Source organism: Convolutriloba macropyga, chromosome 2, assembly GCF_964194025.1.
Source record: "Convolutriloba macropyga chromosome 2, txConMacr16.3, whole genome shotgun sequence".
Classification (NCBI taxonomy): domain Eukaryota; kingdom Metazoa; phylum Xenacoelomorpha; order Acoela; family Convolutidae; genus Convolutriloba; species Convolutriloba macropyga.
In genome coordinates, this window is record NC_134469.1 from 53871874 (window position 1) to 53891759 (window position 19886).

Here is a 19886-nt window from a genome sequence, read left to right on the forward strand (position 1 = left end):
CTGTAAGAGGCTGACCGCGTGATTAGGTGTCACAAACTGTATATACTCAGGTGGAGTTTATTGACTTCATAATGATAGCAGAGAACATAGGAGTTCATAGTAGCAGAGAACATAGGAAATCTTCCTTTACTTAGATGAAGGTGAGCAATATTTGAACTTTCTTGTTGACTTTTTTGTCCAACAGAAAAATTGGGTGATCTTTATGTGATTCAGGTGGATCCAATGAAATTACTGATAAGACCGCCCTAGATTAATTACCAGAGTATTAGCGTTATTATGTAATATGAATAATTTTGAGACGCAAAATTATGTAAGATAATCGGCAACTTGTGTTGACAAGTTAGAAATTTCACCGCATTTTTCTTACCTAATTTTACGTTGAGTGCGTTGAAATTTACGTCTCTAAAATCAACACATTCAACCTAAAATTATGTAAGAAAAATGCGCAGAATTTTATAGCTTAAGAACGCTAATTACCGCTAACCTTACACAATTTTGCGTTTCTTAGCGTAGATCTAAAATAATATTGCGTTTCTTAGAGTATATCATTCACAATTTCGCATTGGATTTAAAGCAGATCATACATAATTGTGTGTTTCTAAGCGCTCATCTCACATAATTTTGCGTTTAACTTTCTTAACTGTCATCACTAGTTGCTTCTAATCTTATCATAAATTTGTGCGTAGATCTTATATAATTATTTTGTAATTAATTCAGTGTTGATCTTACATAAATTTGAGTTGAATTAAGCATTGATTTTACATAAAGTTGCCTTTCTAAGCGTAGATCTTACATTATTTGACATTGAATTTAGCGTTGAATCTACAAAAATTTGCCTTTCTAAGCGTACATCTTACATAATTGTGGGTTGAAATATTAGCGTTGGTTCTTAGAAGCGTAGATCTAAGCGTAGATCTAACATAGTTTTGCCTTTTCCAGCGCAGATCTTACATAATTTTGCGGTGAATTCAGCGCTAATCTTACATAACCATAGGTTTCCAAGAGTAGATCATTCACAATTTTGCATTGATTTTAGCGCAGATCTATTTATTTTTGTGTTTTTAAGCGACCATCTCACATAAATTTGTGCTTATTTTTCTGTATTGCCATTGCTGGTTGGTTACTTTTTTTCTTATTATAGTTTTTTAAGCGTAGATCTTGAATATTTATTTTTTGATGAATTCAGTGTTTGATTTACATATTTTCGTTTTTTTACATAATATTTTTGATCTTACTTAATTTTGCGTTCATTTTAGCATTGATTCTAAATAATTTTGGCTCTCTAAGCGTAAATCTTACAAAATTGTGCCTTTCTGAGCGCAGACCTCGCATAATATTGCGTTGAATTCAGCGCTGATCATATACATAATGTTGCCCTTCAAACCGTAAATCTTACATAGTTTTGAGTTTTCGAGCGCAGACCTCATATTCATAGATGGCGTTGAGTTCAAAATAGATATTAAAGAATTTTGCTTTTGTAAAGGTTATCATTAAATTTTTTTCTTGAATTTAGCGTTCATTCTACATAATTTTGTGTTTTTAAGTATAAATCTTAAAAAATTCTGCGTTTCCCAGCGCAGATCGAACACAATTTTGCGTTGAATTCAGCGTTGATCTTACATAATTTTGCCTCTCTAGGCATCCGAGTGCATAGCTTTCATAATTTTTCCTTGAAATCATCGTTGATCTTACATTTTTTGCATTTATAAGTGTAGATCTTACATAAAATAGGCGTTTTAACCGTAACCTTGCTTAAAATCATTGCTCCAAATTCAGTTTCCATTTTACATATTTTTCATGTGGTTTTTTTTTTATCTTCAAAAATGTAAATTTAAAGTTATAACCACAACAAGAACGTTTGGTTAAATATTTACATTTTCAAAATCGCCTCGTAAATATATGAATAGTTTGGTCTTTATACTTCAGTAGAAAAATTTCCTAAAGCCTCTTACTTGTCTATCTATTGGAACACGTTCATGCAGTTTGACCATTTCGCTGCTTAGTTTTTCCTTAAATTTGTTTTTAGTTTTCTCTTTTCGGATTTCAATTGGCAAATTATTCCATTTCCTAGAAAAATTTCTGATCAGTGACCTGTCACTCCATTTGGATTGGCACTTATTCTTTGGAAAAATCTGGACAGTTCTGCAGTTTTTGGTCAATTCGTACTTTTCAAGAATCCTGAAAGAGGAGTTTTTGGTTTCTCGACTACTCTGTTTATGTTGTGAGAGGAGGTCAAAAAATTTAAGAAGACAAACTTTTTTAATGAAAAGCTCTGCTGGTAAAATTTTGTCTTTCAGTAATAGATCTCTTGCACTGTCAAACTTTTTGCGCAGGTGGCAAACCTTTATTCCCCAATTTATTTGTTTATTAACTCTTTGAAGTGACATAACCGATAACGATTGAAAAAAAATTGCACTGAAATTGAGATGGGACAAAACAAGTGATTTAAAAAGAACGATTCTTGCTTTTAGTGGTAGAAAATGTCTTACTAAGTAAATTGACCTAATAGCATTTGCCATTTTTGTTAATGTTTTGTTCAGCTGAATGTCAAAATTTAGATTGTTATCATCATTATACCTAGATAACGACAACTTGTTTTTGGCTCTATGAAAATTCCATTATAATGAAATTGTTCAATTTTTGATTCACCATTTTTTGAAAAAAACCACAATTTCTGTTTTATCTCTGTTTAAAGTTAGCATATTTTGCCTCATATAACTGTCAGTACTTTCAAATACACTGTTAATTTCGCATAAGAGATTTTCATCGGATTTGGAATGACAAATAATGCATGTGTCATCTGCAAACTGTAAAACGTCCTCTCTTTTTTTCATTTTTTCTGGGAAGTCGTTGATATATATTAAAAAAATTAAAGGTCCGAGAACTGTTCCTTGAGGTACTCCGTGATTTATTGTCACCCAGTTCGAATATTCTATGCCGTTCTTTACGCATTGTTTTCTGTTAGACAAAAACGATTCTAGCATTGCAATTGGTTCCGTACTAAATCCATATTTAGTAATTTTTTCGAGAAAAATTTTGTGAGATATTGAGTTAAAAGCTTTGGCTAAATCCAAGAATATACTAACAACGGTTTCGTTTTCTTCTAACAAACTATTCACTGATTCTGTCAACGATATTACTGTGTCATTCGAAGATTTTCTTTTCAGAAACCCAAACTGATTTTTATTGATTATTTCATACTTTTCAACATGTTCTAACATTTGTTGGAGCAAAAGTCTTTCAAAAATCTTCGCAAGAGTCGGTGTAACTGAAATTGGTCTGTAATTTCCTGCTTCCAGTGGATCCCCTTTTTTGTAAATTGGAGTTACATATGCTTTTTTAAGTATGTCAGGAAAAATGTTTTTTGAAATACATTCGTTTATTGCAAACTGTAGATGTGTTCCAATAGACATTTTGCTACACTTGAAGGACCATGTAGTGAGTAATCCAGGACCCGCTGCTTTGTTTTGTGGTAATTGATCAATTACAGTAAACAGTTCTTTTCTCGTTACATGTCTGAAGGAAAACTCAGTTTTGTCAAAAGCAAAGTCCGGTAGCTCAATCTTTTCTGTCTCGCCTTCGTATAAACCTAATTTAGAAAAACAAATATTAATTGTGTCAGCGATTTCTTTTTTGTCTTTTAAGATATCTTGGTTGAACCGAATTCTAGAAATTTCGCCGTTTTTATCCTCGTGTTTTATTTTTGTTTTAATGAATTTCCACTGTTGTTTTGAATCGGGAAGACTTTCGAACAATTTCTGTGAATAATTGTGGCTCGCTCTTCTAAGTAGTCTGTTTGTATGGTTTCTTATTCTTTTGTATGAGTTATATGTGTCAACGTCTGCTGTTATCTTCCAAATATTGAAAAGCCTGTGCTTTTCGTTGATTAGATTCAGAATTTTTCTGGATAACCATTTCTTTTTTGTTGATTTTGATGATGGCTCTCCTATTTTGATGGGAGCTATACTATTCAGAATATTTTCAAACATAATTGAAAATTTTTCAAAAGTTGAGTTTGCATTGTTTTGTTGATACATGAAACTCCAATCCGCTGATGCATTTTTTTTGTTAAGATTAGCTCTACTAAATTTGCTAGTATCCCGGTAAAAAAATTGCGTTTTGTTGTTTTCATAATCAATGTCCAGTGACGAAAAGAAAACTTGTGTAAAGTGATCACTTCCAAATAATTGCTCGATAACAGTTGTATCAAAAATTTGATGTTTCGTTGTTAAACAGTGATCAATTAATGTTTCCTGATTTCCATTAGTCCAGGTTGGAGTATTTTTATTTACTATCTCAAGCCCATTGTTGGAAGCAAATTCTGTCAATAACTCTTTTTCTCTTTGATTGAAAAAATTGATGTTATAGTCTCCGAATAGTATTACATTATCAGTTATTTAATATGCGCCTGAAATTTCTGATGTCAACTCTTCTAGAAAAAATTCGCCCAAGTTTTTATTGGAACAATAAGAAACGTTAACTAGAAGTTTTTCCTTAAACGGTGCTTGTATTTCAAGCCATAGTGATTCAAAAAAACTTCTGTTAATAGAGTTGAGATCATTCCGTATTTTATGTTTGAACGTATTTGGTACCCATATCCCTACTCCACCACCTCTCGTTAACTGCGTCAATTTTGATCTACTTTGATGGACAAAGTGGTGATTGTTGCTTAAAAAGTTTAAGGGTATCTTCTGATTATCGTTTATCCATGTTTCAGTAACAATGAAGCATGTTTGTCTGTTCTGCTGCTGCAAAAAATCCGAAATCTCTTCGTGTTTGTTGTTAACGCTTCTAATAACGCTTTTGCGTTGATCTTAAATATTTTTAACATTTAGGTTTTTTTGCTTCGGAAAATTAAGAAATTTATCTCCCTAACAAATCAATAGAAAGTGTTTTGGGTTTCGTTGGCGGGGCAGGGATAAGAAGATCGCTCGGGGGGGGGGGGGGGTAACCTAGTAGGTAGATCTGGAAGAAAGTATCTGAGGGAAGTTGAACTTTTGGGGTTGGAACTGATGTAGGTGTTGTGAGGGATATGGGGTTAGTTGTGTGAGTGTGGAAGTATAATGTACAGGTGTCTAGTTCCGATAGGGGAAGAGTGTTTGACTGGCGAGGGGTACATAGTTAGGGGTAGTTGAGTGTATGTATTTGTTTTTAATTTTGGGCAAAGTATGTGCGTGTGTCTGGGAGGGGGTGGCTGGCGACAGCTGTGCGAGTTAACAGAAAAAAAAGCTGAAAAGAATTTTGTGTACCTACCCACGCCTCAACAATCAACCGCCTCAACACTATTCGAAATAAAAGACTTAAAATTCCACATCCATGCCACCCCCATGCCACTCCTTTACCTACCTTACCTCCCCGATACCTTCTCCAAATCTACCTACTAGCTTACTTCCCAAGCGGCCTACCTATCCACTGCCCGCCAACCAAAAGAAAAATATTTTCTTTAGTTTTGTCAAGTAGTTAATTTTTTATTTTCCCCACCGTGAATTTTAAACGTTGAATTTGTTTAAGATCAAGGCAATACTAAACAAAAAAATATGTAAGATTAAAACATATTTTGTAGCAGAGAACTTCTTTGTTGCAAATTCTTCTCTTAAAATTCCAACATTATATAGGATCTACACTTAGAAACCAAAATCAATGTAAAATCAACGCTGAATTCAACGCAATGTTATATGAGATCTGCGCTCGAAAACGCACAGCGCTGTTAGATAACCGTATCATGATTGATCAGCGCTGAATTTAAAAATTATGCAAAATTTAATGAGGTATGCACTCTGAAAAAAAATTTAGTTTGATCTACGCTAACAAAGGCAAAATTTTTAGAATCAACGCTAAAATCAATGCAAAATTATGTAAGATCTAAGCTTAGAATGGCAAATTTATGTAAGATCAACGCTTTATTTAATGCAAATTTATGAAATATCTAGGCTTAGAGACGCTTCGAAAAGCAGTAATTTTTTACAATGAATTTAGCACGTTCACTACATAATTACATTACAGTCTTGCATAATTTTTCGTTCTTAAGCATTGACATCTCAACCCCAATTTCGAATAATTTTCCGACGTTTTGATGAATGAGAACCTGCGTTAAAATGCGATTCTTTTGAATGGAAAAATTTTGTATCAAAGTTTTTAGTCCATTCCCACACTCAAGTGTCAGAGCGTTTCAGCGCTGAACCAGCACCCTACAAGAATGTTTCAAGTTTCTTTATGTACAGTTTTTTTGTCATTATGGTTAAATTGAGGTCATAGCGTTCTCGCAGGCTAAATTTATCCTTTATAGTGTGTAAAAAACTCCTACCCCAAAAAAATCTGAGCAGAACAAAGACAAACATTTGTAGCTCATAACTGCGAATTATTGTAGTGATGTATTTATACATAAGCTAGTTTTTGAGCAATTACCACGAAACCCATTTGGCCTAGTGGTCACAACTTACTACTCAAATTAAATGTTGCAAGTACTTATGCGCATATTATTTTTCATGCACTAAAATTTACTCAAAAATCAAAACTGGCCGGTGTAAATTGTGATATGATCAGAGTACTGGTCATCCTAAAAAACAGAATGTCACTAGACTGAGTCAGCCCTGATTTGCTCTATCACCAATCTGTTTTATGTTTAGTTTCACTCAGCAAATTCGTATGACTCTTTAATAGACGATAACAGATTCATTGGTAAACTGCTCAGAATTTAACAAACTGAATTACAATTTATGTGCATATGAAAAAAAAAATCTCAAGCCCCTGAAAGAGTTGAAAATTGGTTTGACCAAATAGCGAAATAAAATAATGAAGTTTAAAAATAGATTGGCTACGAAAACAATCAACCATTAGGAAAAAGTATAATTACAAGCGACTAAGTTTCAAGTTATAGCAAATTAACTCCTGTACCATAGTTTTGTTTTCTTAAAAAGTTGTTTTATAAATGACCTCGGCAAACAGTTGAAGTTTATACACTAATTTTTAGGTTGCGAAAAGTGCCCAAAATATAAAGAATTTTGACTACCTCAGTCAAACTCCGAGCTAAGATTGGGCGCCCAAATGACTGAAACTTTAATCATAATAATTATAATTATAATGAATGTTTCCAAACATCTCCAACATTCAATTTAAAGGTTGTAATTAACTATTTTACAAATATGTATTTGGGGAGACAATCGAATAAGTAAACATACCTGTCAAGTGATATCACTTGACAGGTCTCTTGGCCTATTCGATTGTCACACGAAATACACATTTGTAAATGAGTTAATTACAACCTTTAAATTGACTGCTAGAGGTGTTTGGAAATAGTCATTATATCTGAATTCATTATAGAAAAAATTGTCGAATCATATTTCGACCACCTTTGCTCGGGATGTCTCCAAAAACAAAAATGAGCAAACATTGGTTCACCATTAACCTCATGTTAGAAAATTGAAGAGCCTTAGATTAATTTACTCAAAATAAAGGAATTCAGATCAAATTGAATGATTGTATGTTTAGCGTGTTTGTGGAGTGTTTGCCATTGTTCCACTGATTACTTTTCTGTGGAGGAAGCGAAGTTCTCGGTTGACAAGCCATCAACTGATTGGGAATCTCTTCTGTTCCGAATAGCCAATGGCATCGGCACTCTGGGAAAAGCATGCACTTATCACAGGTAGAATCAGGTTGACATATTTGTCCTAAAAATAAAACGACGATTTTAATTGAGTTGACTTTGATTTGTACTTGTACTCCTTGTTTAGTGCAAATCGGAATGGAATCAATTCAGTTCAAAATTATGACTTCATGTTTTCCTATTATGGTGTCTATCAAGATGTGGTCTATTAAGTGACACAGCTCTAATATGCTGAAAGTTTTATAAATTTGACTGCTATTGACCCATTAAAAATGGAATAGTCATTCAAAAATTAAGACGACAAAAATTTCGTGTATCTAATTTTTGAGTCGGTGCTCCATGTTATGATTTTTTTAATTTAAACTTTTTGTCACTTAAATAAACCTAACTATAAAACAAAAGGATCATGAACATGGGCTAAAGAAAAATCATCCAATAGACCCACGTAGGAACGCTTAAATAGTTCTCTGTTGAGTTAGAAAAAAATTAAAGAAAAAATTATACTCGATATATAAATACAAGTTATACCACATTCAGGTTATTCGAATTTATATGTACATTGTTTAATGAGAAGAGATCCGAGTAATCAATTTCAATCTCAAAGCGTTTAATCTATTATATTTCCTTATAGCAAAGTCTCTACCATTGTTTTTCAAAAATAACAACAGAAACTCAAAAATTTACATAATTAAACAACTGAAATTGAGAGGAAAATTTATTTTTGTGAGCATTGATATTGTAGACTGGAATTGGCATTCTTGTGGAGATATATCTCAAGACTAATTATCCGATCCACTGCTAAAGTTAAATCAGAAAAATTTCTGTTAAATCAGGCAATCCTCAGCTAGAAAACAACTCAGAAAGAGTTCAGATCAAATCGGCGACCCAAGTTATGCTGAATTTCATAGTTTCGGCTATTTTGCGTTGCTAGAAACGTTTTGCGTCAGAAAGATACCGAAAATTAGTGAACAATCAAGAAAGTATTCAGTCGAAAAACTGCTAATTACTTTTGGTTCAAAAGAGGTTGAATAGTTCTGATTTAATAGTTTTCACTCCATTAAGCAAATTACGGTACAATAGTCAGTACCATTCCCATAATTCACAGTTTTGGCAAGCATTTTAAATCCTAATTCAAATTTATTTATTTATAATTTGATATTCAATTGTTGCTCCCTCATTTAAACCATATTTGGTAACCATTCATCCACATGCCATTTCCATTACGATGCAGAGGTATACCCCAAAATTTCCGCCTTAGTAATATTGGCTCGAAAATTAGTTACATACAATGAACGAAATTAGATGACATCTTTTGTATCTTACTTTTTGCAAAAGGGGTTCCGCCAATTTTGCGAAATAAAAGAACATTCGGTGCGAAAAGTAGGTAACCAATCTTGTAGTACGTTTCCGCTCAATTTAGTTCTCTATTATTCGCGCGCATTTTGAGCATGCAATAAGCACTTTAATAAAGATTTAATTGAAGCCTTCAAAGCTTTAAAAAGTTTTAAAAACATGCAACCACAAAAACTGATTTTTTCCGAAAAATCCCTCGCACATCAAAGGCTTTGTATATCAATGTGGGACAGGCCAATTTTAATAAGTAGTAATAAATAGTACTAATAAGTTAATAATTTCAGCACTCGAGGGTTCGTAACGCACTGGGACGCAAACGGAACAAATCCTTTTTCGCCGCTCTCCACTTCAAATGCTACATTAGTTTTTGACAAAACAACGCGCCAAAAACGTGATAAAAAGCGCTTGCACAATGTTCCTAACTCTCACCCGCAAATTAACTTAGAGTCTTTTGATCAACAGTGAAAAAGAGGCGGTAATATTAGAAATTAAACAGAGATTGCTTGACTGCTCAGAAGATTGAAGTTCAAAGAATCTCAAATATCGAGAGGTGGCAAATATGAACACGTGTACTTTTGCTTTCCTTTCTCTCATGCAAGCATATACGGAACAAAATCAGAACAAATCAAAAGGTGACATACAAATTTTTTTTCAACTTCCAGAAACTCGTTCAAGCAGAGGAAAAGTATCGAAAAAAAGTTTTTCGAGTAAAATGTCAGCTTTGGAAGGAAAAAAGCGATAAAAGATGTGCTTTTTATATGAAAACCTTTAAAACGTTCATTACGATGCAGAGGTATACCCCAAAATTTCCGCCTTAGTAAAATTGGCTCGAAAATTAGTTACATACAATGAACGAAATTAGGTGACATCCTTTGTATCTTACTTTTCGCAAAAAAGGTTCCGCCAATTTTACGAAATAAAAGAACATTCGGTGCGAAAATTAGGTAACAAATCTTGTAGCACGTTTCCGCTCAATTTAGGTATCTATTATTTGCGCGCATTTTGAGCATGCAATAAGCACTTTAATAAAGATTTAATTGAAGCCTTCAAAGCCTTAAAAAACTTTAAAAACATGCAACCACAAAACTGTTTTTTTTCCGAAAAATCCCTCGCACATCAAAGACTTTGTATATCAATGCGGGATTGGCGAATTTTAATAAGTAGTAATAAATAGTACTAATAAGTAGAAATAAGTAGTAACAAAGTACTATAAGTAGTGATAAAGTAGTAATAAAGTACTACTTGTAGTAATAAGTTAGGTTTAGTTAAATAAAAAGTAATTAAGCTAGGCCTAATTACTGATTAAATGCGAAATCGAGCTACATTGCGCGCGAAAAATCGATATATGAGTTGAGCGGATGCTTGATACAACTCCCGCGAAAAATAGGTTATTAAATTTGTACTTGTATTTCGCGGCTAAAATTAGGACACTTTTGCGAACACGGGATACGATATTCCCTTCCATTTTGCCGGTTTCTGCTAAAGTAGCTATTTTCCGCAATATTGTTCCACTTTCAATGTATTAACATAGTAAAAATGAACATGAGATACACGCATCGGGCATATCTGCCCGTGACGATTTGGGTATACCTCTGCTTCGTAATGTTTTTTTTCTTGAGGAAACAAACAGATAGGCCGCAAAATTCGGGTAATTTTCAATAATTTTCCAACAAGTTTTTGTTGTCCTTCTCAAATGCAAACCTATATTGACTGGTCACAAGAAATCGGCAATGCAAGATTTTGAAGCCGGTGTTTCAGGAATCCCAAAACAGATTTTCTTCAAATTGTTTCGTTATTTGCTTTACTATCTGATAGCTTATCGGTATAAATAACAATAATCAAGCGACAAAAGAGTGTCGAATATATCTTTTGGAAAAGGATACATCTAATATTTTACGGGAAAAGAATTTGCCTAATCATTATTTATAATGACTATCCTTTTATTGAGTCTGTTTTTTTCAAAACTAATTCAATTAGGCTTTTGAATTTCTTTTAATAAATTAATGGACTCGAACTGCACGAAGATTTTCAATATTTGGATAAAAAATGAAATGTGTTTGAGAATTCAGAATCCTGTTTTGTTTCACATTTTTGGCTTTTCACTTAATTGAATCAATTTTCCTGATAAGTGTTAAAAGAAAAAAAATCCAACAAAATCCAACAGTAAAGCTAAAAGTATTGAAATGAGGAGCTTATGTCTGAAAACATTGACGATATGGTGAAATTGAGGCAAAAAAGCAGAGCGTAAAAAACCCGAGATTCATCCTCGAGAAAAATAATCCCTTGTGTGCTTCAATTCTAGGATATTCTTGCACTGTTTCAGTTTCAAACCACAAATTTTGTAATTTTTATTTTTTTAAATATATTTTGACAAAGAATGACATCATAATCTGTTGACGTTTTGATTAAACTCTCCGGACATCTGAAATCCCAGAAATTTGCTTTAATCCAATATTACGGATTTTCTGTTGACACAATCTGATCACACTTCTTGCAATTTTCTGAATTAAGATTTATCGAACGGAGAAAACTGATTGAATGATGAGGCTGATTATAATACCCCCTAAAAACATGAGAAATAATGAACTCGCGCTTTTCTCACCTATTCAACTTGTTTTCATTAAGATTTGCGCGAATTCAGCTTATTTGTTGCATCATAATCGCGAGAAAAATTGGTCTAGCCTCGACCCGGGTATGAAAGTAGTGTAAATTCAAGTACAGTTTGTCACAAGATCTTGAAACAGAAATTGATTGGAGTTCAAGGCTTTGAGAACGCAAGATTAGTTTACAACCCTGTCAGTGGTGAGATGTTCTTTAATTGTAACATTATGCGTCTGATGTTCTAATAATAATATTATGCGTCTGATGTTCTAATAATGTTCTCCAAAGAAAACAAAAAGTGTTATAAATGGTGTTCAAGTTTAACCAAGGGAGCACCGGGTTAATTATAATTGATCATTATCTATCGGACTACAAACAGTTAAACAGAAAGTAGAGATTGGTTAAATAGTAAAGTTAACGGGAGTTAGATGAGTTAAGCAAAAGTTGATTGACCAGAATTCAACCAATAATAAATTAAAATTGGGTTTCATATGCAATAAAGGAACAAAACTAAACTCATAGCCATCAAAATTTATCGAGTCTTTTTTTAAAAAAAATAGTGAGATATTTTTCATCAACGGTAGTATCATTGACGTTGATGTAGGAAAACAAAACAAACAAAACCGAATAAACATCAAGTATTTGCTTGACAAAATGAAACTTTGCCATTCATTACCTGGCCACAGTTTGCAAAAGAAAATGATACCCTATATGAATTGCTCATTCATGGTCAAACGAGGGGGGGGGGGATAAACTCAAATTCGGGTGAATGAGTTCCCTAGTAAAAATCTGCCTATATTCTGATCGCGAGCGAGGATCCATTTGATAATTTACGAAGTCACATCCAGAAATTGAAATTTAATCAAGAGCCAGCAGGTCCTATCGAATCATGATCGTGATCACGAATGACTTTTTACTTAAAACAAAAACTTGCTAATTGTTTAATGATAAATAAAAGCTGATAAACAAAAAGCACCCAGAGAAAGAAATATATGGCCATGTAAAGGTTGTCATTCGTTGCCAATCTAACTCAATACATCTTCTCAATTTCTATCACCGTTTGATTTTGGTGTTAAAAGTTTGGCCATCTCCCACGAAATAATCTCACCCATGGTATGGTATAAACACGCTAATGGGGGCTATCAAATATATGACTACTAAGCTGGGGGGGGGGGGGGGGGCTATAAGGGACAAATAAAGTTTTGCTGTGGTTTTAAATGAATCGGGATCTTTTCTGTTATTGACAAAAAAAGAAAAGATCCAATCGAAGCGAGGTGAAAAATAGAACAGTTTAATTATGCATTTGTTCTGTTCCAGTCACTTCTACTGTCTCGACTCCTACAGAACTCTGAAGCCTCGGGAGAAAGTAAAGAACATAAGTGAAATCTCAGTGAAAGAGAACCCTTACGATCAGACTGCTTGCATTGCCTGGTTCGCACTCCTCATCAAAGACAGATGGGTCGACATCAACATGATCAATTTCTACAACCCAAGTAACTAACAATGCTTAAAGTGAAACTAAAGCTTGAAAAGCATAATGTTCTCATCATAAGTTTAACATTTACCATTTTGATTTTCTGGAAAAAAAGTTGTCGATCTATTACACCTGGAAGGTATTTATGAAAATTAAAGATCTTTTCGGAAGGAATCCAAACAAAAACTTATGGGATCGTCAAAAATTTGGCTACACAAGACTGCCGTCACAGGAAGTGAGAATGTTGCTCGCATGTATTATGAAAAGAAGTTCCGATTGATTTGGAGACTAAGGCAATATAGAAATAATTGAAACCAATTATTGTAATTAACTTCCAATATCCTTATTTGCGCAAAAATTTTACAGAGCACCAATCCGTATTGAGGACTATCTCCAAATTTAAAAAGGCAGCAACTCTTTTTGAGCTGAGCTCGCGTAGGACAAAAAATGACATCAGCTTGAAAAACTAGGAGGATTGAAAAAACATTTTTTTCTGTTGTTCCTTTTTCTTCACTTTCTGTTGTCATAGCGACCTTTTATTTCGTTTTAATGGTCATAGGTAAAGTAAGATTTACAGTTCTGGTCATATTCTCACGAAACAATGAACTGAAAGGTAACTAAAACAACAACAGAACAAACACCCAAAATTTTCTGCAGCAGTCAACAGCTTTCCTCCTATAAATCAGCAAAACAATTGCAGAAATAAACTGACTTGAGCAGAAAACAGCGTGTGTTGCTGTTTTTTTTGTAATTCATATGTTCCTGAGCAGTAAATTGGTAGTGTGTTTTGTATTGAAAAGTGTTCTTGACCAATAAATTATCTGTTGCGGTATAATCTATCTACGAATTACTTGACTCGCAACTCAACTGTAACGGTACCCAACTTCTAGTATTTCAAGAAGTCAGTACAAAAAACAAAACCCATTTCAAGTTTAAGCTAAAACATAAACAGGTGGAAATCATATATCTTGGCCTTCGATTGGTTTCCCTATCAGACTGAACATGAACAGGTATACAAACAGAGATCACATATGCTGATCAGCAGCAACTCCAGTCCTTTTTTTGAAGATACTAAGTGTAGCAATCCAGTTCCAAATTGAATTTGTATTGCAACGGTTGAAAAAATTGCCGATATATGGTTTCAAAGAATATTGCAAATACATAATTCCCGAAGAGATTTGGAAGCAATCAATGGAACTGGGCGATGAAAAGTGTTTCTTGTCATAAGTTGAAGAGCATTTGTTACAAACCTTGCCTATTTCTAAAATGGGGACTGAAATTTTCCTTTGAATTGTTCATGTAACGTCAAAATCTTGATGACTAGCGGCCTTGTGGTGCGCTGGTAAACGCAAAACATTCATATGTGTAAGCCGACAATAATGGTTGAAATGAACACTATTGCTAGTCAATGCCTTATTAAAATAGAAAACAGCATATCGGAAATGAAAAATTGAGATCGTTCCAAAAAATAGTCAGTTCTGACTTAATACAAAAGTTCTTGTTCAAAAGTTGTTTTTTTAATCAAATTTTGTCTTTCCCAAAAACACTTGAACCGTTCGATCATCGAAAAAAATTGATTGCAAACATTTTATCCGTTCAGGAAATTTTTGGGTAATAAAAGGCGTACAAATACTACCAAGACACGCGACACTGTTTTAACTTCAACAAAAATCTTCAAACAAATTAAATCAAAATTCACCAGAAAAACTATTGCTACGAAAAATATGTCTCCAGCCAACGTTATAAATAAGCAAGGGAACCTCTAATTCAAAATAAAAACAACCTGAAACTTTTTACCATTTTGAAAATCAGTGATGAATTAGACTGAAAAAGTGAAATTGGTATTTAAACCACTAAAAAATTCATGGCAGCTTTGATAAGCTTGTTAACTGCTTTTGACACTGAGAGACTGAATGTGTGAAAAACTCCTGATAATTGGTATTGAAAAGAAGTTGTACTGATGAATAGTTTTTAAAACAGAGAACATACTTTTAAGCATCTTTTTTCAGAAAAAAATGAGACCTCATTTACCTAATTTTGCTAATTTATGTGAAGCTGTAAGTTTCAAGTGGATTACTGAAGCTGTAAGCCGGGATTAATCTAAAAAACAATGAAAAGAAATTGCGAACATTGAAATATCTACGTAAAGAAAAACTGTAAAAAAAATTTGTGAGGATTGCGAAAAAAATGAGAACACTATTTATTATTTATTGTCTGTGGATTCTCAACATACCGGTCTTTTCTATAGCTTCCCCTCATTTTGTTCTTTGATTTTTTCCCTTTTTCTCTGTTCCTTCCTCTTTTTTCAAGTTAATCCGCTCGTTTCTCCCATCAAGCTCTTCCTAGTCAGCTCATTTTCTTAACATCAATTCCATTCCGCTCATTTCTTACAATTTTTGAGCAGAAAATGAGCCGCGACCTCAACTCTTGTTCTTAATAAACTTCTTCAATTAATCTTCTCACAGATTAACCGTGATCTGCAAGTTCCTTGAGGTTTTGCACCAGAGTTTCCATTCAAATAGAAACTAAGCAGTGGAATGATATTTGTGTTGTTTCAGAGGAATGTTGCTCCTCACAAGTGGATCATTACCTTCAATACGGTTTTAAGAACAAACAGATGACACCTGATGAGTACATGTTCAAACTAACAGACTACCAGAATGAAGACAAACCTCTCAACTACCTCTCCGTATGTTTACGACATTATGGCACATAATTTCTAAATCATTCTGTCTTTTTCCCATTAATCACCATTCGATTTATTAAGGTCAATTTTCCCAATTATTTACTGGGCAGTTTGTCGCTGATTGTCGTCCAAAGTATTTTATAGATCCACACATAGGCAGAGTTTGTTAAAGAGAGGCGGAGAGTTAATTCCAATTCTAAGAAAATTTCATCAGCAGACTAGAAATAGTATTGAATGATTGATACCGGATCATTATCAAAAACAGGAGTCTTAAAACTAATCCTTCAATCAAGTGAAGCACCATGAGTGTATAGCCTCAATTTGCAGGCATTCTACATCCCCGACTACTGTGTCAACCTAATCATGGACGTCGGCTTCGGTCCAGGGGAATTGCGAAGAGACCACCAATCGGATGTAGTCGAGGGCACACCTTACGTGGTAGCTGGACGAGATCTCCACGGCATCGGAATCCCACATATGCTGTCAACAGTTTTCGACTACGAAGACCCCGGACAGAACTTAACATTCCACTGGTTCAAACACAATATTATGTGCAGAGACAATGCTTGGATTTGCGATGAATCCAAAAAGAGTAAAAAGGGGAAGAAAGCCGGAAAGGGGAGCAGTGACGCCTCCTCCTCAGCCAGCGGAAGCACATCGTCATCCAGTCAGTCTAAGAAGTCCGGAGGTGGTAGCAAGAAAAGCAGACGGAAGCAGCAGCGAAATGTGCAGCTCAGACGTCGATTGCTGTTTGATAATTCTGACTTCCGAAAAGAGCTCTTTGTGAAGAATCATCCTTTAAACATGTGCGGTCGGTTCTAATGTTGACAATTCTATGGCGCACAAGTCTTTCCAAAGTCTGCCTTACATCATCACTTTTCGTCCATCAAATTTGCATGTGTTTTACTAAGTAAGATTATTCAAGTTCTGGACTTTTCGGTTCTATTTCTTAGAGACGTATCATATCAATGCCCTTTTCAATACTTGTCATTTGCCTGTTTCAACTCAAACTGTTCTTAAGTCACATTCAGCTGTTTCATTTAAATTCCAATAATTTTAGGTTTGGAAATTGAATAGCTTAGTCCTCTACGAAACAGATGTCAATATTTGAAGGGAGTCCACAGGCTAAAAATTGTAAATACATATTCCAAACTTTTGTTTTCTTTTTTGAAATTAATTTTTAGCGTTACCAGTTTTGAGGATATGAGACAGTATTTGGCAACACTCTGAGCAAATATGCGTGATATTGTTCATTCTTGCATTCAGTACCTACAAAAGACCCTTCTATTAATACAGTGGATATAATGAAGGGGAAATTATAGGTCTTTTAGAAAGAGAGATCACAGATTTTTGACCCATCGCAAAGAAAACAGACACAAACAAGAATAGATATGTTCACTATTTCTGGCATAAACAGCTACAATAGTTGTTGACTGATTGCTGGTTTGAAGAATAAAAGAAACAAAACCATGTAAGAAAGAAGAAAAGTTTCCATTTCTTTATGTGAAACTATAGCTTAAAAATATGTATTATGTTCTGAATTGTAGGATACAAAATGATCTTTATCGTTTCGCTAAAAATCTGAATCCCAAATGTGGACATGATTACATATAAAACTGTTTCATCTAGTCAAACAACGGTTATCTTGCAAGAATCGTACAAAATGGTGCCCGAATCTTTTGAAACTATATTCAATCTTCAATACCTGGCTCACTCATGTGAATATCCACCAACTTCGAATGATTCTTGCAATACAACCGTCAACATCGTTCAAAACTCTTACGGCATATCTTAAAACACATTGGATCTTACTTTAAAAAACAAATAGGATTGAAAGACAATGCCATCAAAGTTGAATGCGAAGTTCTTTATCTAGGTGACCAGAACAGACATTTGCTTTAAAATCTAATTAGACAAAATAATAAAAATTTAAACATTATTTGGGAACCAAAGGAAGTAAGTTTTTCTCAATTATTTAAATAAAAATATGATTCATGAATAATTTCAGACCACACATGCAAAAGCTAGTACGACAATCTGATATTTCATTTGACACTGGGGTTCACTGATATTCATCTGCCACATTTTTAATTCGGGATAAACAATTGAACAAAAACTCCTCGGGTACAATTGATTCACATTTAATCACTCATGCGAGTTACAGCAGCATTGATAAATAATTATCGGGAATTGTTGCACGAATTCAATTATGTGAAACTGACAAAAGCATAAAAACTGAAATTTCACGGATTTTTTATTTCTGAAACAGCAAATGTTTGTTAAAAATAACAATTTTGAACGCAATTGGAAAACATTTGAAATTGAGCTATTCGAAAACACCTACCTGGGTAGTACTACAAAAGAAATTAGTTGAAACTTGAAATGGAAAAATGCAAAGGTTTTGAAATGCAAAATATCTACGTCAGTTCTATCAAAAGATGGTTTTCACATAAAACTAAAATGAACAACTTTTTAACATTGTGTTTAGTGCTGATTTGGAGCAATAAAGTGCTTAAAATATCTGGCTCTTTCGCAAGAATACAACAAACAAACATAATGTTTTGTCCGAAAAAAATAAATTTCGACTTTTAACATTTGGAAAGCAAATCAACCTGAGCAAAAATGTAACAATTGTAGGCTGCACAAGATTTTTTGTTTTTCCAGCGATTGAGCTATTATTTTTGTAAACCAGAAAGAAGATATAGTTTTTGATAAAATTCAACATGCTGGAATTTTTCAGAGATTGTAGAAATTAAATATTTCGAACTCCATAAACAAAACGTTTTCAAAAATTGTGAGAATATCAGGGCACCAGAAGTTTCAAATGCTTGGAATCAAAGCTGTCATGTTTTTGATAGGAAGTCATGTCCATTTCGTGTTCAACCGAAAATTCGAAAAGGCCTTTGTTAGTTTTGTCTAAAAAAGGACGTATGGGCATGCAGAAGATTTAAATGGATTTCTGTTATACAGTTTCTACAAAACTTATTTTAAAGGAAGTAACTGATTACATATAAGAACAAGGAGGCACGGTAATGTGCGTTCGCACATTAAGTTCCGACACCACTCATCTACATTTTTCACTTAATTGTCTACCAAATGAGGAAGAGATAAAAAAATAACATATCAACATATCGTTCAACAAACTACTAAAAGAAAAAAACAATCTACTCTAGAGGGTTTATGAGACCTGTGGCTACCATAATATGACTACCAGAAAAGACGGCAATAAAAATCAAATTGTTACAAATATTAATTACGACCAAAATTCCTTGTCCATTTTTTGAAAACCACTAATAACCAAACAAAAATGGCATCAGATATAATTTATACTGAGAAGATTAACCGGTACTTTTTGGAACAAAATATGAAACTTTTTCTCAATGCGACTTGGCTACAAGTCGACTAGAAATAAGCAAAATGTGCAAAGTTTATAAAAACATTGTTTTTTTTAAAAAAAAAGAATTAAATTCGAACTGAATAGAAACATTACGCATCAAGTGATATCATTAAGAGAGTCTTTTATACCTCAATAGAGAGCGACTGAGGCCTTTCATTATCCAGAATATGTCATACGACAACAAAAAAACCGACAAGTACAGGCAAAACGTAAAATTTTGAACGAAAAATTATGCAAGAAAACGATGTCCCCCCAATCAATTAAATATTAAGCTGATTACTAAAAACAATAGAAATCTTCGTTTGTTTTTTTTAAAGGCAACAAAATTTGTAAATCAAATGACGCCCATCATTGTGATACTGTGGAAAGGGAACACAAACCTACGAAAAAGGGGCAAATCTGCAAAATTCACAAAAATTGGTTTTATGAAAACTGGTTGTTCCAAGAAGAAAGACCATTTGAGGAAAATAAAACCGTCATGAGGAGCAAATTGTATTTAAATAGGTTAAAGCTACAATTTAACAGAAATAAAATTGGCAGATCTCAAAAATCTCTCTTTTTTTAATAAAAAAATGTTTTCAAAATTCATAGCCAACAAAAGCTTTCGACTAATAAAGTAGACAGTTTGAATTGCAACTACGCGGAAATTTACTTTCGATTTTGTTTAATGAGACTAAATCATAAGACTATATAATAACATTAAATACAAGCTGCACTAATAATTTTCACAAACAACTTTACGAAATCACAGTTTTGAAGCCATTAAATTCAT

General features: G+C 33.5%; 3 protein-coding genes across 3 annotated transcripts in view; 2 read left to right on the forward strand and 1 right to left on the reverse strand.

Moving 5' to 3' along the window:
• The window catches only part of LOC142334934 (uncharacterized), a 61730-nt gene extending 44824 nt beyond the window's left edge, over nucleotides 1-16906 (forward strand). The window contains exons 2-5 of the mRNA XM_075383262.1: nucleotides 7489-7642; nucleotides 12875-13050; nucleotides 15590-15720; nucleotides 16045-16906. Of these exons, the coding sequence (XP_075239377.1) occupies nucleotides 7489-7642; nucleotides 12875-13050; nucleotides 15590-15720; nucleotides 16045-16539 (956 nt within the window). The 3' untranslated portion in view covers nucleotides 16540-16906. The remainder of the gene's footprint in view (nucleotides 1-7488; nucleotides 7643-12874; nucleotides 13051-15589; nucleotides 15721-16044) is intronic.
• Nucleotides 1-19886, reverse strand: part of LOC142334499 (sorting nexin-12-like) — a 474196-nt gene that overhangs the window by 172386 nt on the left and 281924 nt on the right. The window lies entirely within an intron of this gene.
• Nucleotides 1-19886, forward strand: part of LOC142334498 (uncharacterized) — a 653384-nt gene that overhangs the window by 155136 nt on the left and 478362 nt on the right. The window lies entirely within an intron of this gene.